At 39.8% G+C, this 26,204-nt stretch overlaps 1 protein-coding gene across 1 annotated transcript in view; it reads left to right on the top strand.

Annotated features, from left to right (window-relative positions):
- The window catches only part of col13a1 (collagen, type XIII, alpha 1), a gene marked incomplete at its 5' end in the record, with an annotated part of 60,002 nt that overhangs the window by 18,717 nt on the left and 15,081 nt on the right, over window positions 1–26,204 (top strand). Inside the window, 25 exon segments of the mRNA XM_079169431.1 lie at window positions 200–241; window positions 353–370; window positions 685–711; window positions 1,164–1,208; window positions 3,462–3,488; window positions 4,708–4,752; window positions 9,298–9,333; window positions 9,422–9,475; window positions 10,068–10,154; window positions 10,282–10,308; window positions 10,408–10,443; window positions 10,548–10,604; window positions 10,697–10,720; window positions 10,808–10,861; window positions 12,123–12,167; window positions 12,562–12,696; window positions 14,072–14,143; window positions 14,340–14,381; window positions 14,511–14,561; window positions 15,365–15,391; window positions 15,535–15,621; window positions 19,066–19,101; window positions 21,323–21,376; window positions 21,466–21,519; window positions 22,141–22,176. Of these exon segments, the coding sequence (XP_079025557.1) occupies window positions 200–241; window positions 353–370; window positions 685–711; window positions 1,164–1,208; window positions 3,462–3,488; window positions 4,708–4,752; window positions 9,298–9,333; window positions 9,422–9,475; window positions 10,068–10,154; window positions 10,282–10,308; window positions 10,408–10,443; window positions 10,548–10,604; window positions 10,697–10,720; window positions 10,808–10,861; window positions 12,123–12,167; window positions 12,562–12,696; window positions 14,072–14,143; window positions 14,340–14,381; window positions 14,511–14,561; window positions 15,365–15,391; window positions 15,535–15,621; window positions 19,066–19,101; window positions 21,323–21,376; window positions 21,466–21,519; window positions 22,141–22,176 (1,218 nt within the window).

Genomic DNA, 26,204 nt, shown 5'->3' with positions numbered 1-26,204 from the left:
TCTCCGCGACTTATTGAGTGGCGTAATAATCGCGCGACACAACGAATCGATAATGAAATTCGTTGCCAACTATTTTAATAATCGATTTTTATCGATTTTATCGATTCGTTGTTGCAGCCCTACATAGTTGCTTTTACGATCTGGTATTGTAGATTGTCTTGTTGATTCTGTGTAAAGAGTTTGTGCTGTTTTCATACAGGGTAAGCCTGGTGAACCAGGCAAACCAGGAAAAGACCCACGGGTGAGCTGGGGTTCATTGAGTCGTCCACCTTTATTTTTACAGAATCTTCTCATTAGAGAAAATGTGTTGTGTGATATTAACCTCCTTGTGATTTCTACATTGTTTCTGCAGCTTTTACCGGGACTGAAGGTAAACATTTTTTTCTTCTTATCCAAACAGCAAAATTACAATTCTAGAAAACATGATTGGCATCACAGTGACCTCTCATGGTGACTATTAGTTATTACAGACAAACACACTCAAAGCCCGAATAAAACCAGCCATGAAACAGGGATCAGGTCACCATGTATTCAGACCAACCCCAACCTACATGCATGCATTTGAAGCCTTCAAACCAAGCCTCAGTCACTTGCTTTCTGTACACTTTTCAAGTTAAAATACTGCATTTGTTACACTGGCTGGATATGTACTTTTTATGCACACAGTTTGTTTTATCTTTATAGGGGGAGTCAGGTGTGCCGGGACAAAAGGTGAGCGGTCTTCTGAATTACACTTTTGAAAAATAATTTGGTCAGTTGAATCCAGGATGTGGTTGGATTGGCTAGGAAATAATTATTCTAGTACACAATCTATCTATACACAATCTGTGCACATTATCCATTGAGTAATAGATGGATTTTCTATGACAATCATGAAACAATAACCATTTATTTCCTTCTGTTATCATGTACCTGCAGGGATTAATGCAGTGGCAGAAGGAAGTTGTGTTTGATTTATGGTTGCTTTGATTTGGTGAATAAAACATTTTATAGTTTTCAAGTAAGCTGGTAATTTAGAGGAAAGAAGACATACGACAGACAGGAGCGCCTCAGGAAGACATGTTTTCAGCAAATCATCTGTCCCTTTGCTGTCTGTTGGCTTTTCGTCAACTTTCTGTGAATCAGTGTGAAGGTATAATATTGTCCCTTCTGTCCCTTCACAGGGGGATCAAGGTGATGTTGGCCCACTAGGCCCTGAAGGCTCAAAGGTATTCCACCTGTTTTCATAACTTTAATGTTAGTTACAGCGCTGCGGGTCTTGCTTCATCTCTCTCTCTCTCACATCAAATGTACTTTAAAATCCATACTTACACATAAAAGTTTACTAGATTATGGGTTATTGTGAAGTCCGCAGATAAAAAGGAACAAAAGCAGTAATTGCTCTCCAGTAGGACAGATAAACATCAAACACAAATGGGGCTCTGGAGAAACTGCAGTTAGGAAGACCAGTTGTCTTAAAAAGGTTTTATTTTGTCTCAGCTGTGAGATTTTCTAAGCTGGAATGTCCAGAGTGGCTGATGGATATTGTCTGACATTTATTGCTGCCAACGCATTGACCATGAAAATCTTGCAATTGACACTTTATTCATGCTCTCACGTCACATAAAAAAAAGAAAATGTTGACAACGCATGCACAGAAGAGACAGAGCATGTTTGGCTCAATTTTCTCAAAAGTCCTCTTCAGAATAACCCTGACTGTAGCCATGTCACATTTTACATTTTACAGTAAAGTTATTTTACAAAAAATCAAAGGGAAAGTCAGCTCGATTTATATAAGAACACACTGACAATGTCCTCATATTTGAACTTTCATAACAATATTTTTTTAAAGTTTGCCAAAATTGTATATGGAGTCGTCTTTAGAATGACTGTGACTATAACTATGTCAAACGTAACCCGGGTCTCTACCACGGCGTTGTCATCTTACAACTTAACCCTTTCACTGTGTGTTTTCACTTCCTGGAGGTTAATTGTAACATTTTGGTCTAAATATGTCTTAGTCAGTGTTCGGTTGTACTGCACCCTCTCGTGTCACTTCTTGTTGCATAAAAACAAGAAGGCATGGCCAAAAACCAAGATGGGGTAGCCCAAAATACCGAACTCAAGGCTTCAAAACGGTCGTCTATACAAACTGATGGGGGACGTCACTGTGACTATGTCCACTTCTTAGGCAGTCTATGGCTCTGACGTGTTGGCAAACAGTTGCCTATTTACACATTCAGTAGACTCAGAGCCACATCAGCATTCATTTGGAGTTATGTTTCTGGCCAGCTGATCAATGGAAGTCCACTCTCCTGCTAGCTTGCTGTTAGCTTGCTGGTTCAACAGCTGCAGACTGTCAAAACCAAAACAGTGAGCTATAAGGAGCTGAAAAGCTCCATAGAGCTAATCGGAACTGTAGTCCCATTTATGACCTCAGCATTTTCTTTGTTACTCCTGGTAGTCACATAACATCCCCTCTGCAAAGCCTCGGGGAAAAACATTGGTTGTGATCATACAAGTGTATACTGTCTGCTCGGGATGATCAAATGTTGGCTTGGGATGAAACCATCGTTTGAATCCAATATTACCACACACAGTGTGTGGGGAACTCTAGGATATGTAGCTACATGTACAAATGGATACATTTCCACAAATGGATTGCTGCAGAGTTGGTGATGATCCTCTGGTTTTGGCAATACACAAATGAGACCTTTTACATTACGCTGTTGTGTTTGTTAATTCAGAGAACTATTAGTAGAGCATTAACGATTCCACCCATCATTTTTGTTAAGTTATGCTAAATAACACCTTCCAACTTGATGTTGGTCTTTAGAAAACTCAACTGCAACAGTGTTGAGTTAGTGTTGAAGTAAATTATAAAATGTAGAGATGTAATCAATACGTCATATGTTCATTAACTCATGACCTTTACTTGTTCCCTTCTACTTTACTCTGCTGAGATTAAGTGAAACATCTCAGTCATCTGGGTATCATCCAACAGTTTGGCTGCTGCTGTCCCAACAAAACTGCAGTAATATCTACAACATGGCTCTCTGTAAAAGGGATTCAGCCTGAAGTTTTGAGGACAGGACCACTGGAAGAACTGTGTTGCTGCGAGCTTCTGTGCAGATTATTGCCTTGTAAACTTTAATCATTATCCGTCTCACTTTGTTTTCCCATGAACTCAGCCTAGAACCCTGAATCTGTTTTCTGCCATGAGCTTTATGAGCACATCAGGCAACCGAGTTGAGGGTCACTAAGAGGACACAGAAGAGGCCTACGCGGGCTTTTTGTTTCAGAGGTTGCACAACAAATTGCAAATGCAAATGCTCCTTCAGTTTAAACATCCAGTCTGTGAGGTTTTGGACACAGTCCTCCCTGCTCCCCATAATGCTCCTAGAGGATCTCCTGCTCCATCTAGTGGATTGATTGTTGTCAGTTGTTACATTTACTATATTTTCCTCTGCTTTGCTTCACAGGGATTTACGGGAGACCAAGGAATTAAGGTAAGATTTTTTACCTTTTCATTTTTCTTAAGAGTCTCAAAATAGTAGGAACAGCTGCCAATGAAAGTTACACCCCACTGGCTATGTTCTATTCAGGGCAAAGATTTTAGAAAAGCTGACGTCCTGAGACCTATCCCCTCCTCTAAACACACCAAAAACAACCTGTGCTTGTACCGACAAAAGAATCTTCTCTGAAGATCCACTTACTGTTTTTCTCAAATGCATCTGATCATCTTAATTAGTAGATGGAGTTTGCTCACAAAGATACATACAGATGCATAAAACGGTGTTTCTGCAAGATGTTCACTTTCTTGAGGAAATGAAAAATCAGTTTTCAGCTTTAGAACAATAGATTTTTCCAGATTGTCAAATCCAATAAGTCACAAGCTAGTTACTGACCTTGAGTTAGAATTGTTTTGTTAAACTTTTGGGGCATTTAAAATGTAATAGTCTGTAACTATTAGCTATAAAAAGTAAATTGCGCTTTCAGGAATTAAAACCTCCACATTTATATCAAAAACAAATAATGATAAAATGCTACCTGAGGTCAGTAGTAGCTACGGCCCAGTTGTGTCTTAGTGTTTTAGACTGACATGGATGTATTAACAGAGTAACGGACCTTGTATTCCTTATTCTGTCTGTCAATTCTTTGGAAAGAATAGAAGATCTAAACGCCCTGTGTAGACAGTTTGCTCACACAGAATCTTCTTGCTAACTTAATCATGATCTAAGTTTGGGAGTTTTGATTTGTAGTTTATTGGAAAGACACTTCATTCAGCAGAGAAAAGGGTTATCACAACCTTGGGGTTAGCATTAAGGTTCTGCTATGGCCTTACCATACCCTTAGCAAATGTTGAATGGCAAGATTTGTTCCTATATGACAAGCCTTTAACTGAAAACATGATCATAGAGTCATGATCTGGATCTAGAATAAACTTTACGTCTCCATGTTAATCAAAATGGGTTAACATTAAGTTGCCTTACTTGCATCACCCCTCCACTTGCTACTAATTTCTTGACAAGGCAACTTCTTGCTGCTTCTGTCCAGGGACCAACATGATAGGAGGCCCCTGATGTCATCTCTGAAAATGTAGATCTCCTCCTGTCAGTCTAGAAGGAATACTCCCTTTTCCCCCTGAGCCTCTGCTTGTCTTTTGATTTGACCCTGGTTGAAAGGGTATGTCTGATCTCTGAGCTGATGTTTCCATCCACTCTGTAGGGAGATGAAGGAAAGAGGGGTTTCCCTGGAGAGAGGGGAGAGAAGGTAGAGCGAAAGCCAAGCATGGAGTTTGTGTGTGGAGTGTCAAGATCTATTTATGCATGGCGAGATCACAGACGTGGCTGCTGGAGTGTGGATTAAAACATCTTTAAAATGTATCTCTAAGTGGAAAGGTACTTCAAAAGTTACCTGAAATCCATCATGAATTTAAATCCATTTGAGAGGACATGGAGTTATACTTCAATAGTATACTCCATATTATGGCTCTTAACACCCCGGCCCTTACGTTTTTTAATCTTAGAGGCTTTACCTGGCAAGAATACATATAGTGCACGTGCACTGGGGATCTTTCTTTTTTTGTCGTGATGTTTAATCTGGCCTTTTTGGTTCTATTTTAAATTGGTAGGATCCTATTTAATAGGGACATTTCAGTGTTCATGAGACAACAAACTAACGGGTGACGTCACGGTGACTACGTCCATTTCTTATAACAGTCTCTGGGCACTCCATAGTTCAAAACACCACCAGACGTCACCCATTGGTTTGTGGACTATGGTTTTGAAGCAACCTGTCTGTGTAGCCCCGCCCTAAAGTATAATCTGCTTTATGGTCTGTTTGACTCTAAATGGGACCATAGTCTACTCAATGAACATCATGCTGTATTGAAGAAGACTTCAGCCATTGAGACCATAAACTCAGGTTACAATGTTTACTGAGGTAATAAACAATAGGGTCATTTTCACATAGACTTCTATACAATCAGACTTATTTTTGCAACCAGAGGAGTCACCCCCTGACAAGAAAGAATGCAGGTTAAAGGCCCTCTTATTAATGGATATAATATATCTGTCCAATTTTATGCAGACTACACAGAGGAGTCCCAGTCCCAGCTGACCTGCAGCAACAGCTTCTTTGGCTACAGTAGCATGGCAGTAGCAGTGGCAGTCATATGTGTGTTTTCTCCATTAAACCTAACAAATGGACAAATGGAGTGGGGGAGTAAAAAGCAGAAAACTTCAAAGAAAGTGCGCATTCGTTGGTATCCATAGGAAGCAGGGATCTGGAAAGCTTTTACTGTTTAATAATAAAGTGAAATAGCTTTTGCAGGCCGATCCTTCAACGTTAGGGTACGGTCACATAAGGAGTTGAGGCTTTCATCAACCCAGGGGAAGTCTGTTCTATATATAATCTCAGAGAGCTGAGCGAAATAAATTGGGCCAGGTAGAGGTCTTGGCATAAATAATGACTTCCATGAAGGAAGCAGACCAACTACCACCTCGAGACCTTGTCCCATTCGTCACTGTGGTGAATTACTCTACTGCTTCGCTATAGACTGATCTAATAAGCTCCATCTTTACCTCTGGTAACAGCAACATGCGATGACAGAGAGTGTGGATTTCACAACAAAGGAGAGTGTGTGCCAACAATCACACTTCTTTGACCAAATAAAAAGGTATCTCTGCCTTTTAACATTTTAAATGAAAATCAATGAGCTACCCAGCTGGGAGAACTATTATGAGAAGAGGGGAAGACAGCAGTTAAGTTCCCCAATCACCCACTGTGTTCTATAAGTCTTCAAAGTGGCCATACATCTGTATGCAGCATTTCGTGTTATCTCTCTCTATCACTTAATTTAACAGTTAGCCTTTTTTATTAAGAAATCTGAATCTCAAGGTTGGGTTAGATTTGTCCTTTGGTCCAGAGCAAGATACAACTATTTTGTCCAAATATTCATGGTGCCTAGAGGAAGATTCCTTGAAGCATTTATCTTTGGTGCACCCCATGAATGTTCTACTACTAGCACTCTTAAGCCTAATATCCTGCATTATATTCTATAATATGTATAATACTTGGCACTTGTCTGTATGGTCTCAAGAGGATGTACCCTTTTAAATGTGAGAGAGAAAAAAGAATTCTGAATGAAAAGTACTACTAACTACTGTTGGTAGTATGAGCGCAAATTAGCAAAATACCTACCCCCCCCCCCCCAATACGTCCCCAGCTTTGTACAGACCATTTTGAGAGGATCGTAGAGGAATAAGCAGAAATGCAATGTCACATTCTATCGACAAGCAAGAGGAAAGAGCACCTGAATGCAGTCGCTAAGGCAGAGCAGAATGAATATAGCACTGTAGTGAACGGTCAATGAACTCTTACAGTTGGCAGCAAAAGGCTGTACAAACACACAAACAGAAATCCCAAAACACAAAGGCCGGAAGTCGGGTCACAAACTGGCAACATAACTAAACACAAGCAGCAGATCTTGAGCAGGTTAACATGTGAAGGGTTAGAGTCAGGAACAGGATACAGGCAGGCAAGAACCAATACAGGAGTGACTATTTATCAAGATATTGCACATAACTGCACGTTTGCCTCCAATCGTGGCTTGTTTGAACAGGAATATAGCACAGTATGCCTGACACTTATATATATATATAGTTATATATACAATAACTGTATATATATATATATATATATATATATATATACATAAGTAGCGGTACTCAGTTGAGAGACAATGAAACTGTTCATTGACACATATTTTCTTGTTTACTTGTTGGAAATCTGAGCAAAACATATTTGATTGGTCTTGACCGTTAGGCAAAGGTGCTTCTTTGAAACCATGTGGCATTGATATATTTGACAATCAATATTTTCTGGAAAATTCCTTATTTCTATGATATTTGGCAGTAGTGACACTGGCTCACTGATGTATAACTGTTAAGTGCTCTTAATGTTATAGGAACTTTGTATCATGACACTGATGCATTCGACTAAACCTAATCCTGTCCATCTGTTACCAAGCATACCAGTTCACTGTTTAGTGTACACATGGAACTTCTCCTTGTAAATCATTACCAAAACTGTCAATGAGTAGCTGCGTCTCCATGTCCTCCCTCTGAAACTGAGTGTAACAGAACGACTTGGCTTCAGTACAAACAGAATAAAAACAAGTGATCCTGCAGCATCATAGGAAGATGATTACAGTTCCTGTAAGTGTGAGGGTGAGGGATTGGTTCAAACTCATCCCTCCGTACTTTTCCTCTGAAGTGAAAAGCCATTGGCTGCATGCCCTCAAAAAAGAGATTAGCATATTGATAAATCAAGACAAGGCATGCCAGTGTGACAGGGTCCATCTGGGCCTCCACCCATGTCATGGAAAGAGAGATGTTAAAATAGAATGAAGGACAAACTTTCCAGGACCAGAGGAATGCTACAAGCTGATTTGAGCAGTCATGGATCGAAGAGAGATGCTGTTTCCTGTTTGGGGCAGTTGGTTCTTTGGGAACGTCTCTAATGAACCCCTCTGTGCATTTAGCGCCATCCCCACTCAGGTACTTCTGAGGGTAGCGGGGATAATGGAGATCCAGCATGGCTTTTATCTGGCGACAAACTCTTGTATGCCAATGGACACTCTGTCCTGTTGTGGCCCCTTTAATCTCCATCCTAATCATAAATTACATGTGATTAAAACTGGAAAAGACCTTCAGTACTCAAGATACAGTAATGACAATATCCAAGAATGAATGCTTGTTGTATTGTCTCAATGGTGCTGTAAGAAAAGTTGGTTAAGAGGCAAGAAGTAGCAGTGTTAGAATGAGCTACAGTGGCACTAGTAGGCCTAGTAGATACAGCGATAGATCAGAAAAGTTGTATGATAATGTGGGTAATCCATAGCATACATTTCTTTAAATTAATCACAGGATAAAGCTCTCACCTTCTTCTGACATCTTGTCTTCTATATATGACCAAATGCATGCTAATGATACAAAGATGAAGGTTAGTCAATGTAATTTTATTTAAGCAAGCGAAATATTCGCTATGTTGTCTTTTTTGTATTTTAGTGCTAATTTGATGGAGCTTGTTCAAATGGTTCCTGCATCTTCTGTCTCCCTTTTGCACGTTGCTATACAGAGCAAATCACAGCCCTCTGCGAAAACACTTAATATTAACTTGCTATCCTCTGTCATTCAAGTATCATCAGACACAGAGTTGACAGCCTACCGATTCCACTATAGGGAAAACAGGACTGTAGAAACTCCCTCTACCATCCAGCTGTGTCTGTGCTTTGTGGCTGTTCCTCATCTTTAAAAAGAGGAGCAAGAACACAGACAAACTAAAAGGCTCAAGTGTGGTTCCTTTCACGGTATACTCTTACATGGGCAGATAATGAGAAATTGGGCCCCTGGCTCCCACTCCTCCTGCATAGGAAAACACACCCAGTCTGAGAGAAGCATGTTTTGTAGTCAGTTTGCTGTTGTGTGTGTGTGTGTTGCAGCTATATTCTGCAGTGAACCAGTACTACCAAACTGTCAGAGACACAAAAACAACCCAGAGATGCTGTTTGCAGTCTTTTTACTTCTCTTTGTAGTCATTTTGCATCTCATTATGGTTGTTTATGTCTTTGGAGTCATTTGATTGACTTCTCTTGTGCCCAGTTAGCCCATTCAGTACTCTATCCATGTATTGCATGTGTAATTGCTTTCTGGATGTGTCTGCATGTCTTTTTCAATATCCTGAAAAAAACTGTCTGACAATTGTTTTCATTTTCCACCATCTTTGACCTTTATGCCAACTTGGCCATCGTAGGGAGAGACAGGTTTCCCGGGCACTTCTGGGTTAAAGGTAAAGTCATTAATGAGCAGTGTGTGTGGCAGTTATTACATACCCAATCAGATCAGTGGGTCATAACTGTCTTTCTTTTACTGCAAAGGGCAAGGCTGGCCTCCCCGGTACCCCTGGCATCCCAGGCAAGAGGGGCTACAGGGTAGGCCTGGAATGGAATGAGCACCCTTACTGTCTGGTTGTCCTTCAGTCAGTCACCCTTATTCCTCTAATAACTGGACATCTGTATCGTCAGACATTCATCGCATCAGTGTTTTGTGTTTGTGATGGGCCAAAGCTCCAAATCAGACTGTGCTTCCCTTGTCGTTTGTTGGAGTGCTTTGGTGTCTGTGGATGGCAGAATGAGTCATCTTAAATGACTGCTTCAGAATCGGGGTGCTAACTCTTTATTGTTGCACTGTGCAAACCATATCATACCATTTGTCATTTCTAAGAACACTCATACATGCATTCTTTGATTCAGTCTGAATCAAAGAAGAATGGATTGTCTTGGATATGTTGTGATCTGTAGGAATGTACAGAAATGCTCAAATAATCTCGACTCATAAGCACTTACTAGCGTACTAACTTCCTTTTTCTTCAAATTCTATCGGTGGATCCTACTTTTTATGTCTCAGCACCATATTGGACATAAAAAATCAATGTTTTTCAGTCAATCTCTATTCATTATTGTTCTTGTCTGGTTAACACGTCGTACTTTGTTCAGCTAAGACTTTGTTCTCTATGTGTGGCAGGGTGAGAGGGGAGAAGCGAGCATTGTAGCCCAGGGAATTAAAGGAGAACCTGGTTCACCAGGACTGCCAGGCCTAATGGGAATAAAGGTAAAGGACAATAGTTTTATTAGAGTATAGATACATGCATGTACAGCAATGCCTCCATCAATCATTATTAAGTAACACTTTAACAAAAGCTAGTGTCTATGGAAGTGACTGTATATTTATCTTTCAGGGTGACACGGGTGATAAGGGAGACAAGGTGAGATAAAACAGCATAATGGGAAGACTTTCCAAATGATAACACAAGTTGAGAGTGTTTATGGAGAATCTAAGTGTCATACCTTCATCTAACCTCTAGGGGGAAGCAGGCCCTGACGGCCCAGCTGGACCAAGAGTAAGTGGGGACTGGCAGAGTCCTCGTTGCAAATATTGACACAAAATGTATATTTATAATCATAATGATGTCGTTAACAAATGTTTGTTTTTTTCACCTCATAGGGTCCTCCAGGCCCAACTGGGGAGCCAGGAAAGGCTGAAATCCACAACAATGAAAATGTATGTGTAACTCATATTTAGTAGCAATTTTCCTTTCATGTATTAACAGTAAAGAGTAAACGAATACTGTAACATTTAACATTCCTCCACAGGATATACGCAACATACCCCTGATGGTAAGTACATTCTAGGGTTCATCACATGTCCAAGCGCAGAACAGTAGTAAAAGTTCTATTTAATGACGTCATATCTTCTCCTCCTAGGGCCCCCCTGGATTACCTGGACCTTCAGGGGCCCCTGGACTCCCTGGTACCAAAGTAGGAGAGATTTTAATATGACAATTAACACGTTGTGTTCTAACACTATTTCATTACACACTGCATGTAAAAGATGAGCCACAATTCCTACATTCAGAAAATAAAGATGTTGTTTTGGGGTGTGTTTGTTAATGTTGTGTTTGTCCCATAGCCAGAGTGACTGGGCTCAGGAAAAGATCATGATTATTTGTAGTAATTACAAATCATACATGTGGGTTATACGAATTATAGTGCATCACTTTTCGTAGATACAGTAGCTATGAACAGTGTATGAAAACAGCTTGAGTTACATACCTAAATAGTAGAAAATAGAATGTTAAAGCATAAAAGGCATGTGCCCTGGGTCGAAGCACATCTAACTTAATTTAAATGATATCAGTCAGACGGTTTGTATTTCTTACGCCACCAGATGAGGCCAGCATGTATGGAGAGAATAGGCCTTTCGGCAATGTGTGAGGTGATGCACGAGTTCTAAAGGAAATAGAACCTTGAAAATATGCCTGTATGCGCATGAAGAGCTCACATTATATAACACACATTTGAAAAAGAAAAGGTGAACCCATATCTGGTTTCCATTTGTTATTTTGTTCCTTTTGTAAAATGGTCAGTAGAAATCTATAAAAAGATGATATGCTTATTCGACATAAACTCTAAATACTAAAAATATACTAGTCAATTAAATGAAAAATCATTTTTTTTCATACAGACATGATGATGGGTAATATGTATGTTGATGTTAGTCTCTATTTGATCATGTGACAAGACTATACAATATATTCTACCTAGTTTAGGCACAAATTTGTCAAGACTGAAGTGCTGAGCACATCTGCCAGCCCAGTGAGCATTCATGCCTTTCAAAGAAAAAGCAGTAGAAAGTAACTGGCCCCGCCATAACAGTGTGTCCTGGGGCCCGTTGTATTACCTTACTCCACTAGTGCCAATGCAAAGTGCTCCAGAACAAAATGCAGGGTCCTCTGGCAAAGAAGTTGAACTTGGCTCAACTTTTACAGCAATGCATTGCAGCATCATCCAGCAAGGTGCCGCATTGGCGGCCAATCAAATACATAGAAACCCAAACTCCTGCTGGATTACTTTGTAACTTCAATAGTGTATTTCTACAGTTCACCTTGCCATTGTTGCGATGAAAGATAAAATAGTTGCTGCCATGATGACTTTTCAGAGTTGTTGAATCCTGTGTGTAAGTATTATAAATAGTTGCATGCTTTGCCTAGTAGGTAATACAGCCTTGGTGTGTCCTCAGGGTGAAGTTGGTCTGCCAGGTCCTCCAGGACTGGACGGAGATAAGGTAATACGTTATCAGTACTTCATATTACCAGACAGGCAGTTGAATTATTTCATAGATCTACATTGTGATAGTAGTCAATTGATTGGAGTGATGAATGATGATTAAAGCTCACATTTTTGATTTCACTTTTTTCCTGATGTTGAATATTTTGAATGTTAAGATGTCAGCCATGTTATCCGACCAGAGAATTGTTTCTGTTGCTGCTGTTTGCGTTCTTCCTGATGCAACTTGTTTAGTTTTTTGTCTTGTTTTTCTTGTGTTGGAAATGGGCTACATCTGCATTTTGTTGTGTATGTATTTGTGTTGCATAATGACAATAAATGATCTTTGAATCTTAACATAGCTTCTATCAGGTAAAATTAAGTGAGGTGACCTTGACCTATTGTGTTTTCAGGGGCCCAGGGGGAAGCCTGGAGAGCCCGGTCCTGCAGGCCCAGCCGGTCCTGAAGGTCCCAGAGGGGAGGGTGGTGTCATGGGCTTCTCTGGACCCAAAGGGGACAAGGGAGACATGGGTCCATCTGGATCACCTGTGAGTGACTGTGTTAACCACACACCACACCACATCACATCACTGCCTGGGGTTCCCTGACCAAAGCCAGTCTCACATCTGTCATTATCCAGAGGGAAGGCCTTGGGTTTTCCAGCTGCCCTCTCATTATCTAATTAGAGACTCACTAGCTTGGAGGGGACCCGAGGATTGACACTGTGTTCGGCTTTTAATTCACTGCAGCATGGATCCCAAATGTGCCCCCATATAAAATGCTATGCTATTTGTAGCCCGGTGTTACTTTGAGAGCCTTTAGTTAAAACTGCTCTTCTGTATCCTGTATATATGTACGGTTGACAGTTTGCTACGTTACTTATTAAGGGAGACATTTATTTTGCTCTTGTGTGTTCATCTTGTTTTGTTTGTTTGAGCATGCTGTCTTGGGCTGGCCCAACAACAATGAGATTGAATGCGAAGTAGGGCCTTCACAACACCCCTAATTAAGAAATCTCTTTGTATGTTATTGCTGAATGCATCATTTTCTATTTTAAGAAATGTCTTCAAGGGCCCATCCTATACAGTCCCACCATGTACTTGGATTGTGCAGTGCTTAAGTAACGTTTGCCGACTGTATGAACATTGTATGAACATGTTGTGGGAATGTGTGAATGAGCCTGCAGGAGGATGGTAAGTGAGAGAAGAACTAACCAACTCCTTTATTAAAGTCAAAGTACCAATGCAACAATATAAAAAAGCTCCATCAAATTTATAAATGAATATAATAAAACACATTACATTTAATACAGTTGAATGTAACTAAACTAATGTAGAGTAGAAGCATAAAGTAGCGCAAACCTCAAATTTGTACCCATGTACAGTACTTAGTAAATTGAAATCATTATTGGTCATGTAGAAATGGGCTGTTAATCTATAACACAACACTCCCACTCCCACTCCCACAGGTTTCTAACAACAAGACGTTCGCTACCCACACAAGTAAAACACAAATAGGTGCCATGCTAGGGCATGATGGGACCGAACATTATTTATTTAACAGATCAAAGTATGGAAAACCAAGCATTCAACATTTGTCAGCGCATTAAATAATTGTTTATAAACCATAGGTTGCAGGTAACATTTCTTAACAGCATTTCTTTTCCCCAGCGCAAACTTAGCTTGAAAGCAAAATATATAACAATGTTTTATTTCAAATAAGAATGAACCCCAATTGACGTATACTGGCCCGGGTGCTGGTTGGTGCAAAGCTTTTGTTTATGGATACTAAAATTGGATGAAAAGAAAACGTTCTGCTTTGTTATTTATGCTTTGATTCAAACATGAAGATTAACTCCTCAGTCCCTAAATTCAAGCGCTCTGCCGTTATCGTGATGTCCATCTCCCCTTTCTTGTTCTGTAGGGTTTAGATGGCCCTACGGGTGAAAAGGGGACTACAGGGGCCCATGGCCCGATTGGATTACCTGGCTCAATGGTACGCAATGGTGCCCTCAGGCTGCATCTTTCTGGATGCAGTGTCTGACCTGGCAAAGGGGGAACAGTAGAATATATTTTGTGTTCACCCCAAATGCTGTGTGAAAAAGTGCTGTGTTGTCTCATTCTTCATTCACTTAATAGTTTGTCTGACTTGGGAACGTGACCCTCTGTGTCTTTGCCACCTATTTTCACAGGGTCCTAAAGGTGAATCTGGAGAAGGAGGAAGGTCAGAAATGGTAAGGATTAGTCATTAACCCGCAGGTCTGATTTGTGCAATTCCTGGTAAATTATAGCACAGCAGGTTTTATGAGAAACATTTTCTGAATTGAAACCTTTTGCCTGTGTTTGTATGTGTCTGTATTTAGGTCTATGGACCTCCAGGGCCCCCAGGACCTTCAGGACCAGTTGGCCCAGCAGTGAGTCAAATATGCCATTCAACCACTGAACCTTAACACTAGCCCATGCTTAAACGCACCAAACACTTTCAAAGTGTTTCCAGTTCATTTGGCTAATTTGGCCTCAGGGTGAAGTTTGACAGATATACTGAATGGTACATGACTTCCCTCAATGTAATGAGCCAATAAGAATGATCAAGTTGCAAGTGTCACACCTTAACATTTGCAAACGGAGAGTGAAAGGTTGCCAATCAAGTGCAACCTCCCAACGCAGTTCTAACAGGTCTAATCTTATATCTACAATATATATAAAAAGATGTTATCACTATTATTTTCTGTTCTTGAGTGTACGGTGTGTACCTGGCATCTTCTCTTTGGGTTGGGGAAGTGTTCGTTGATTTGCATCATTTCCCTTTGCAACGAATCCTGCAGAAAATTCTAAATACCTTTATTATTTATTTAATAATGATCAGGCATCATAAACAATATATTTTTATTTCCATATAAGGGAATTGTGATTTCTTTGTGATTTATATTTTTACCTTTTAACAAATGTTTAACAATATTGTTCAACACTTCATAGTCATTTAATCTGTTGGACAGGGAGAAATACAACTGAGTTTGAATTAAGAAAATAAGGGAAATAAAAGGATATGTTGTTCATTAACTGAAGCCACACCAGTAGAGTTTGCTTAATCACGCCGAACTTGTATTTGCACTATTTATCTTGGTGGGCCTCAAATGTACCAGTGCACTGGTAAATTTCAACAATTGGGATACAGTAAAAATGGTGTCAGTAATCTCACTGTTTTTGCTCCATCCAGGGATCTCAAGGATTTTCAGGGCCTAAGGTGAGATATTGTTACTATAAAATAATATCTAACAGCTCCTACGTTTATTAAATAGGCTTCCATTCACATGTTGTATACATGCATCATAGTTATTCAATGAATGAAGGTGTGAGGATACATTTACATTTTACTCTGTGTATCAGGGAGAACCAGGCATAGGCATTAGAGGAGAAAAGGGAGCGTCGGGTCAGAAGGGCGACAAGGGCGACAGAGGCCATCTTGGACTCCCTGTAAGTACACTGTACTTCCTGTACCTTCTATCTTCTGTCTGTGTTAGATCCTGTTAAGTTTCCTGAGACCATTTTGATTATTTAGGGATTATCAACCTTAAAAATCCATATTGTTTATATCCTAGTTCAAGCATTTGTTATTGACTGATGTTTCATGTCTGAGATGTTGCTTCTGTCATCATAAGCCTGTTAAAGTGTTGTTTGGAAGGGTGGATTGTTTCAAAGGAAGTTAATCATTTACATAACACTCCAAATCTAAAAAATGTTCTGCTTGTGTGGACATATTTACTCAAAATGTTATTCAAATTACGATTGGGCTGTTTTCAATGTTCTTTTATACTCTACTATTATATGGTGTCGAGCACTTTGGGTTTCAATTTGTTGTTCTTGGTTTACGCTAACATTAACAAAAACATGTATCTACACAGTCGCTGTCACGTAAAAACCTTCTCTTCCTTGACCTTGATAGCAATATATAATAGATCATTGCACAGTCAATCCTCTTTTTATGTCAAACTACCAATATTGAATGCAATATTGTATTGTTAAAATAATACAGTAACCTTTCATTATGGGCAAGAAGTATACCCTAACCAGCTGACCAGTGAGATACACTGAAGCACATAACCAACATTTAGAACAAGAAATCTGCAAATAAAGAAAGAACCAGACCTGGATTCAAAACAGGCCAATGTATCCTCGTACAGCGGTTCTCCTTTATCTTGCATACAGTCCTTTCAAAATAAACTTCTGTCTGAACAGGAAATGACTTGGTTAGGTTTAGGAAAAGGTCGTTACTACAGAAATGTCTTTCTTTGGGTTAAAATGACTACGGATGTGACGTTACTTAAGTAAGAAATAGATCAATGTTGAATCTTAGTTTTACGCAGGACTCAAACAGCTTTCAGCTGGTCTGGTGTGTTTAGACCCACTCATGCACCACAACGTCCTCCCTACGCAGAGTTTGGTGCTTTTTACACTTACTTGTTCTCCATTAAGTGGATTACATACAAATTGATTTTGTCAGATATATAAGAGTTACTTTTTGTAAGTATAGTACATACAGTGTAAGAGAACAGCATTAACAGGCTTATAACAGAGACCTGCCTTTATTCCTACCTGCTAAGACCCACTCAATGAAACCTAACACTTCCTACACAGATGTTTCACAATAAAAGCCTTTCAGTGACTCAACAGGCATCATCCCACCCTGCTGTGAAAATGAAAGGAACAACTGCAAATAAATAAATCTAGCAAATTAAGCAACACATTTACCAGTTTAGCAACACGTACAGGTCATAAAGAGACACGCTCCCAAATAAAACAAGACAACATGCTACGGTGTTAAAATAGTCTTATATCAGTCAAGTATTCACAAACGAATGTCAAGTTACACAATGCGTAAAACACAATGCACAAATAAATGCAGAGTGATTTGTATCTGTACATCTGTTTCTGTATATGTTCCTCTAATTTACAATCAGTTTGAGACTGTTTTACTGCAGCTGTATCCAACGCTCTGGTAACATTGATGGGTGCCACAGAGACAAAAAAACGTATAAGTGTTAACTTAACTATATTATAACTGGATAGTGGATACTTACATGCATGCACATTGATGCATCATTTATAGCATGAATCAAACACCACACAGTAAGAGGTAATCAGCCCGTAGCCAACACAAGTTCCAGATTTGACAGCTGTTCAATCTAAACATTAATGTGCACGCATCCATACATGTTTCATTATCGCTATCTGCTGGAGAGAGCTGGGTCTTCCCTTTACTTGTAAATACTAGTTGAGACACGACAGCAGTCAACAGTCTCCAAAGGATCCATAAGAATCTCTTTTGATTCACAAATTCCATTTCTAAATGTTGTTGAGGGTTTGTAATGTCAAGTCATGCAAATGGAGATTTTTTCATTAAATATGATGATTTCTAAGACTGCTTATGTCTATTAGCACATGATGTTATTTGAATTGTAAATTAGAGGCCCAGACACACATTTACAGACACAAATACGACTACTATACCATGGAGCCCACACTGTCACCAACTTCACTCACTGAAGAAATATGAACTCATTTCTGTAAAAGAAAAGGTGATTTCGGGGAGAAGCAGACAAAAGCGTCTAGAATATGTGTTTGAAGGATATATACATGATGTCAAACTGATTCAGAAAAAGAGATTCAAAAGATGAAGATAGAAGCTGAAGCCTACAGATCAGTTCCACTGAATCACCACATCACCTGGTGATGGAGACAAAAGACAATGAACATTCCTCTTTATTCACTATTATACAATGTTTAACCATGACTAGCTCCAAATCAACTAAACCAGCCTCAACATGAAGAACATCTGAAACCCTTGATGAGAGTCTATGGAGCAGAGCCCTGGTCAGAGCTGGCCGATGCTACACTATGATTGGCCAGTCTGCGCTTGAGGGGCGGGACATAGCAAAGGGTCAATTTTAGCTTTAACATTCTGACTGTGTTATTCTGTTTCATTAGCATTTTACTAATTACCAGTTTGTTCATCAATTTTTGTGTGTGCCTTGAAAAGTTCTGTTGTGTTATGAATTGATTTCAAATGACGTTCAGTGTGTTTGTATTGTCAGCACGCTTCTTTATTCATCGCTGAAGCAAAATAACAAACACATTCACCAATTTGACAACACACTCCTTTTTTTTATGTAATTGGGTATTTTTTTCTGGCGCTTTCAAATGTATCTCACTGCCATCATCAGTGCACGTAGTTAACTTTAAGACCATAAGTGGTGAATGAAAGCTCTGGAAAACACAAGATTGTGGACCTTGCCAGTCAACATTTTAATTCTTGGTCAAATAACAGGTTGTTTGAAGTGCTATTATATATTATATAATATATATATATTACCATTGCCGGTGTTTAATGGTGAGAATCTCAGTCAGACACTAGTTTATGTTGACTCAATCCCACGTTCCCCGTCCTGCTGGCACAAATACTCAGTAGAGCACTAAATGTGGATTAATCCACCGCTGAAAATAGCTCCAAATAAATGCACTGCTCCTTCCTGTTTTAAGTAACGTTTGCTAAAACTGCAGTGACCAGCTGTTTACTGAATCTTTTAAAGAAAAAGAAATACATGTTTGTGAGCTGTTACTATAAATTGACACAAATGATTGAGAGACAGACTAACTCTTTGAATGTGCTGGCGGTCAGAGAACAGAGTTACTATGAGCCACAGCAGGGCTGCACACACCATGACCAGGACAAGACATGACTCACAGTTACTCTCACTCACTTTACCTCCACCTCCACCACTTCCTCACCCTTTATTTGTTATCATCTGAATGTTTTTGATGTCACTTGAGTCACAGCTTCCCTCCCCCCCCCCCCCCCCTCCTTCCTCCTACCATCTCCCTCATCATCTCTGCTCTCTAACTGTGTACAACGCTATACAGGGGGCTCATGGGTTAGACGGCAGACCGGGTCCAGTGGTGAGTGGCACAAGTCCCGTTCCAGTCCCCCCCTCCCTTCTCTTCCTCTTCTTCTTCCTCCACCTCCCTGCTACAGCTTGCTTGATGTCTGCCATGTCTGCTTGTCATATCTGCTTGCTTTCCTGCTTTCCTGCTTGTCATGTCTGTATTCCTTCCTAAAGTAGCTCTGTGAGGACAGCACTGTTCAGGGTTGGGTTCTGGGGATGCACTGGCATGAAGAATCTACTTTCATGGCAAACAAGGCAACTCTATGCATCACCCTTATGCCCCCATGGTTATTATTGACAACCTTTTCAGCAGTCATAGAAGTTGGCGAAGCAAGATTCTTTCTCTAAGTCTTAATTCCAAAGACTAAGAGGAAGAAGAGCTTCCCATAGCCCATAATTGAAACACGTTATTAGAACATATGGGCCAATATCTTACAGCAGATATACTGGTATCAGCAGATATATTGTCCAATATGTAACAGTATCATTGGTCATTTAGAAACAGTAAATCCAACACAGATCGCTGACAAGATTTGTTTTCAAATGTAACATATGCCAACATATCCGTCACCAACAGATCTATTTGATCCTTATCAAAATGTTTGTGTTCATGAGAAAAAATAGGGTCTCAAGAGCTCAATATTTGTCAGGCTATACACTTTATGATTAATAGACTTAAACAATATAAAAATATTCCAAATTCTGAACTGCAGAAAGAACCAGACCTGGATTCAAAACAGGCCAATGTATCCTCGTACAGCGGTTCTCCTTTATCTTGCATACAGTCCTTTCAAAATAAACTTCTGTCTGAACAGGAAATGACTTGGTTAGGTTTAGGAAAAGGTCGTTACTACAGAAATGTCTTTCTTTGGGTTAAAATGACTACGGATGTGACGTTACTTAAGTAAGAAATAGATCAATGTTGAATCTTAGTTTTACGCAGGACTCAAACAGCTTTCAGCTGGTCTGGTGTGTTTAGACCCACTCATGCACCACAACGTCCTCCCTACGCAGAGTTTGGTGCTTTTTACACTTACTTGTTCTCCATTAAGGGGATTACATACAAATTGATTTTGTCAGATATATAAGAGTTACTTTTTGTAAGTATAGTACATACAGTGTAAGAGAACAGCATTAACAGGCTTATAACAGAGACCTGCCTTTATTCCTACCTGCTAAGACCCACTCAATGAAACCTAACACTTCCTACACAGATGTTTCACAATAAAAGCCTTTCAGTGACTCAACAGGCATCATCCCACCCTGCTGTGAAAATGAAAGGAACAACTGCACATTAATCTGATCTAATCACTGATTTCCAGTTTTAAGAAAACCCTTTCAGCACAATGCCTTTTTTCTGGATAAATCTATTATTCCGGATGAAGTTATTATTATAATAATATTAAGGATATATATGTTTTTGAGATTTTACAGTTCAAGCACCATATGTTTGAACTTTTTAACCCAAGATAACAACATAAACATTTTGTGATTATGAGAACAATTGTAATATCTTCATATTGGTCCAAACAATTCATGAGCCACCATGGCCACTCTGCGTTTGCTGTGTACTTGAGGCTAAAATGTTCTAAAGTCTGTCCCTAAACTCCCATAACTAAAGAGGAATGTTGCATAGTGCTGCTTTGAATTTCCATCTGGTCTGATATCGAACGCCACAATAGTGTGAATCCTCAGTCCTCAATGCTGCCGCAACATTTCCTTGCCTCGTGCTCCTGTGTCAGCAGTGGGCTGCAAAGTTGCCATTGCTAAGAACTATGGAAAAGGAGCATGCAGATATGCCCATGCTGCATGTTGACATGTCATACAGTACATTTGGATCGCTGTACTCCATACAGCACTGCCCATTCTGGATATGCCTGAGATGCAAGGTCTTCCTCTCCAATCCTGAAAGCTACTCAGACAGATAACTGCAGCTGTTGACATTTTATTCATTTTCCCTCCTATTTAACAGTTTGAACAGTGGTCAACAAGCTTGGTGCGTTAATGCCACAGGTGTCAGGACAGAAAATGATGTCCTAACCTGTTTCTGTCACTCCAGATTACTACAAAATGTATCTTAATGGTCCATGAGATTACCTTTTGTGAGATCTATTCATTTCCACCGGAAAGCTTGTTGATTTACTGATTTGAGGCATTTGGTGATGATATCTTCTCTAGAACTACTCTGTTTGTATTTGCTGACAGGTATATGTTTTCCCTATTCTGTTTTAAAGGGTCTAATAGGACCATCAGGTGTGTCAGGGCCAGCAGGACCAAAGGGGGAGAGAGTGAGTATCTTTGTGTTTTGTTCTGTTTTTAATTTCAATAAATATAGTTTCCGGAGAATATACATTTGACATTTCTCTCTTCGCTACAGGGTGAAAAAGCAGATGCAGGATTGCCAGGACCAATTGGGCCTCAAGGCATCCCTGTAAGTCTTTAATTACATTTCAAATATCCATCACAACAGGCAGCATCTTTTATCTCACTGGAAGCAGCATGCTTGTAACAAAGGGAACAATTTTACAATAACTGCGTTTTGCACACAGAGGAAGTTTGCCATCAGGGCTTTCTGCCAGAAATCTCCTTCGGTTTATCAAACAAACCTACTTGGTTAGGTTTAGGTAAATACCACGGCTTGGGATCAAATAAAACCTTTCTGGCATAAAGTCCACAAGTCCACATTTGCTTGTTTGTCCTCTCACCCAGATGAAAACCTCATGAGAACTGTCATTTATGTGGCCAGTACAAAGATAACTACAGGATGTGTTTAGTGTCATAGTGGAGGTAGTACTGATCAAAGATGTGTTGTTTAGTCGAGGGGATTTCATTACCACTTATCCATCTGGGTATACCAGGCCATCACGTACATTGGATCCCTTCAGCATAAAGACCTTACCTAACCCCAGCGGAGCCTAACTCACTTTCTTCAGCGATGTCATCTTTTGAAGAGGAATCTAAGATTCCCAAAATGTACTAAATATGCATATTTCCCAAAGTGAGACAAACATGCACAGCAAAGAGAATGTTTTTTTGTCATTTCTTTTTGCAGGGTTTAGTTGGACCACAAGGACTCAAAGGGAACCGGGTAAGATGCCACCTATATTATTTGCCAGTTATAAAGATAGCAGAACCAAGGACATGATTCTGTCCAATAGACCCACCTTAGATGTCATTTAACCAGGTCACTTCTATGCTCATGCTCATTACATTCAGCCACTGAATTAAACTCTTCATGAGTCATAATAAAACAGACTGGTATTTGCATCCAAAACATTATTTTACCTCTGCCATTATTGTTGCAACTGCCTCGTTGGGCCGTAATAGGTCACCTGAGTAGAACTGTGACGACTTCAAAGACACTCTCAAGCAGGAGAAGATAATTAAAGAGCTGAACATCAAAAACCTGGATTTTCTCTTTGATATCAAGCATGAAGAGAAAGCCAGATGAGTCAGATAGCTTCCTTTGATTTTGTTTTAATGGTCCTGAATTATTCACGTCAAGATGCCTTTCTTTCTTTGGCAAATGTATTTGTTTTGCAGTGGCTTTGTTTTGAGGGTAAGAATAAACTTCCCGAATTAAATTACATCAATAAAGTTGACAATGGTCCAGACATGATTTTCTTTCATCAAATAAAAATAAAAAAAGAATGCATTAATGTCGTTGAGTTTACCTTGGAGACAGCAAACAGTTGTATTGTCTTTTATGTGACATCATGTTGCATATTCAGATTACACTTGAGATTGAAAGATGGATATCATTCTCATGTCTGTGCGTTGAAACAGCTATAACCAATATTTGTACACCACTTGATCAAAGATCCAAATGTTTCCTCGTCACGATTCTGTGTCAGCTCATGTCTGTGCGGCCGTCCTTGCGGAAAGCATAACCGAGGCTTATGGGGTGAAAGGTGTCACTCCACAGACAAATATCACCAGCTTCAGCTTCATTTTTAATTATTCAGTTTTATTTTTTATATCAAATTTCAGCTCATTGCCTACACAGACACCAACATCTTTGCCCATACCTGATAATCCATGCTTTAGTCAGAGATGCTACCCAAAGCTGCTGGCCGGGTGGATAAATAGTTCACTTTTGATCTTCAGACAGAACCAGGCTCTTCACCGCTGCTTCCAGTCTTTTAGTTAATCTAAGCCAATCATGTCGTGACTCCAGCTCTGTACTGTATGAGATTGATATCCATCCTCTTCATCTCAGATATAAAGACTATGAATAATTTCCACAGACATTAAACAATTCCTTTAATTGGAAGTGAATATCAAAACAGCCCTGCAAAATGCTACTGTGTGAAACCAGTAATTCATCTCCAGGCTGCACTGTTTCAGAGAATCACACCCTTCCTCTAAGAGAATGTTTCTGTTTCCTTCCCATTAACCTGTGACTCTTTTTAATATTTCCACTCCCATCTTTTAAGTCTGCACATTTCATAAGCTCTCTCAGCACATTCAACTGGCCTCTTGTCAAATATTTTCAATGTCCAGCTAGAGAACCCAGAAGAATACACTTCTGTTAAACAGACCTGAATGCGACGGTCCGGTTGAAAGTGCTGAAGGCAAAGCTATGGGATAGTGTTGGTGTTTTTACTCTTTGTCCTGTCTTCCTTTGTTTCCGCAGGTCTTCCTTTCCCCTTTTCCTTCCCTCCACCTTGCTCTGTGGCCCATGGCTCTTTTTATTGCCGGGGTTGCCCTCTCTCCCTCTCACAAACCTTGGCCTCCTGTTCCTCCTCCTCCTGCATTCTAATGTAGTCCTGGGTTAATTTTCCTCCTCTTACACCTCCTCCTTACTTCTCCTACTCCTACTTACCAATACCTCTTCCATGCAAGCATGTAGTCCCTCCAACCCATGACCTGTACCCCAAATGTGCAAGCAGTGCTCTCCCATCACTTTCAAAATGTTTGCTACATTTTGAATCTTGCGCACCAAAAAAGGTTGCATGTTTATGAGCCTGTCATTTTCAAGACAGTTTAATATCTCAGAGTTAGATGAGATTCCACACAGACTGAACCTTTTAGTGTGCAACCAGTACCTTTAAAACAGCTGCCATACTTGTCGTCCCTGGCATGATTTGCAAACTACTAAAAGGTCATGCAGATGGCTTCATAATTTCAACTCTATCAAAAAACAGCAAGACTGCATGAAGAAACTTTGTGTCCCTTACAGTGACTCCATGCGCGCAACACTCACAACTGGTCTTTGCATTTGAGCCAAAACCATTTGAGACTGAAGCCGTAAGCCTGAACCTCTATAGATTTATATGGATTCCAGTTGTGTAGGTGATGCCAGCAGTGGGAGAAGTATTGTACATATTGACATACATTCACATGTACAAAATATTCAGTTTTTTGCCCTTATTCTGATAAAAACAAACAATATTCCTACTAAGTAGTTTACATGGCTAATGGGAATAAACATTCCAGTTTACATGCAGCCTTCAAAATAGGATGTTTTCAGTCGACCAGGCAAACACAGCCTCCCTCTTTCTCTCCTTCAACCTGAAAAGGTCGGACCATTTGCACATCTCCAAAAACCTGCTGATATCCAAGTATTTCATAATGTTTTAAAGTAGTTTGTGTTTCTCCCTCTTTCCTTTTGGGCATGCATCTCTACTCCAGCTCTGCAAACTGATGGCTAGTTACAGAGCTGACCGTAAAGCAGACAAGAGGTATTGAGTCGCAAACTGCCGTCAAACCCGCAATTGATACAAATATTCGGAATGCGCTGAACACATGTACATAGAAGGCTCCTGAAACCTGAATGTTATCAGTACATCCCACATTTCTTAATCGGAAAATGCTACCATCGGAATAAGGCCTAATTCAGAATATCCAAATGGAATATGCTGTTCACATGACCTATATCAAATTCCTATTTTCATATTCTGAATATTAGTCAAATATGAGTGTTTTCATACAAAAATATTTATAATAACCAGATCCAAATGGATTTATACAAAACAAAAGGATGAGTAAAGTAAAGAAATAAATGCAAGGAAGACATACATAGTGTGTGAGTTTGTCATGTGCGTGTATTCCCTACTTGCTCTTTGGTGAGCAGGTGTTGTGATCCAGCACAGGAACGGTAGTCTGCGTACAGTTGGAAGGAAGTCTCATCAAGCACCGTCAACTTCAAACAGTACACCGAATTAGCATTGCACTCCTTAAATATTGTCTGACTCATTATGGAGAGTTAAAAGAAAATATATTTCACACATTCTTCTTCCTTGTCAAAACCTGGCTCCCACATTACCCACAATGCAACTTGACTGCTGACAGTTTGTTCAGACATTAAAATGTGTTATGCTAGCAGCGGCTAATGGAGCCTCTGGTCTGCAGTAGATATGAGCTGCAGACCAGAGGTCTTTCTAACTCCACTCCTCCAGATTTATTTATGTTTCATTTTCAAACTTGTAGTATTCAGACCCGACCAGCGCGCAGGACAGGCAATGATCTGTGTTGCTTTGTCAAACAGAGGCGTCATCACATCACAGTGGTGAACATGACTACAGCCTCAAATGTTGGTCTTACGGAAAACATAGCATGATGACTGTTCTCAACACAACACCCAATGCTCGCTGCATGGTAAATATTCTGCAGATTATGTTGCAATGCAAATACACCATCAAACATTAAGCAATACTTGAGTGTGTCCCCGTGCATGGATGGCAAGAGCAGGAACGGATGGCATTGATTTTATTAGACACAAATTATTGGAAATTGTTCAGCGCAAATTAACATGCACGTTGACATGTGCTGTACTCTTAGCCCACTATTTATTTCAGGAGTCTAAATATATGTGAAAATATTAATTTATTCAGAAAAAAAACAGTGGCACCAAAATTGCCAATATTTTAGAGCTCCCCCTAAATCCCTCAGGGTTGTCTGGGGAGCTTGTGTCTCTTTTAGGGGAGATGATCTCTAAGTAACTACCCTGTATTTCGAATCCTGGCCCTGACAGACGCTGACTTGAAGTGACTTCATGCAGCTTCTTCTGCAGACACAAAGGATTTGCATTTCACATATGAAATAGTTATTCCCCAAACACCTGTAAACAGACTTTAATGTGTAAAATTGGTGGCATTCCCCTTCAATGACAAA

The sequence above is a fragment of the Pholis gunnellus genome (assembly GCF_910591455.1).
Source record: "Pholis gunnellus genome assembly, chromosome: 11".
Classification (NCBI taxonomy): Eukaryota; Metazoa; Chordata; class Actinopteri; order Perciformes; family Pholidae; genus Pholis; species Pholis gunnellus.
The sequence above is the reverse complement of the archived record's forward strand: the minus strand, read 5'-3'. Positions and strand labels throughout refer to the sequence as shown.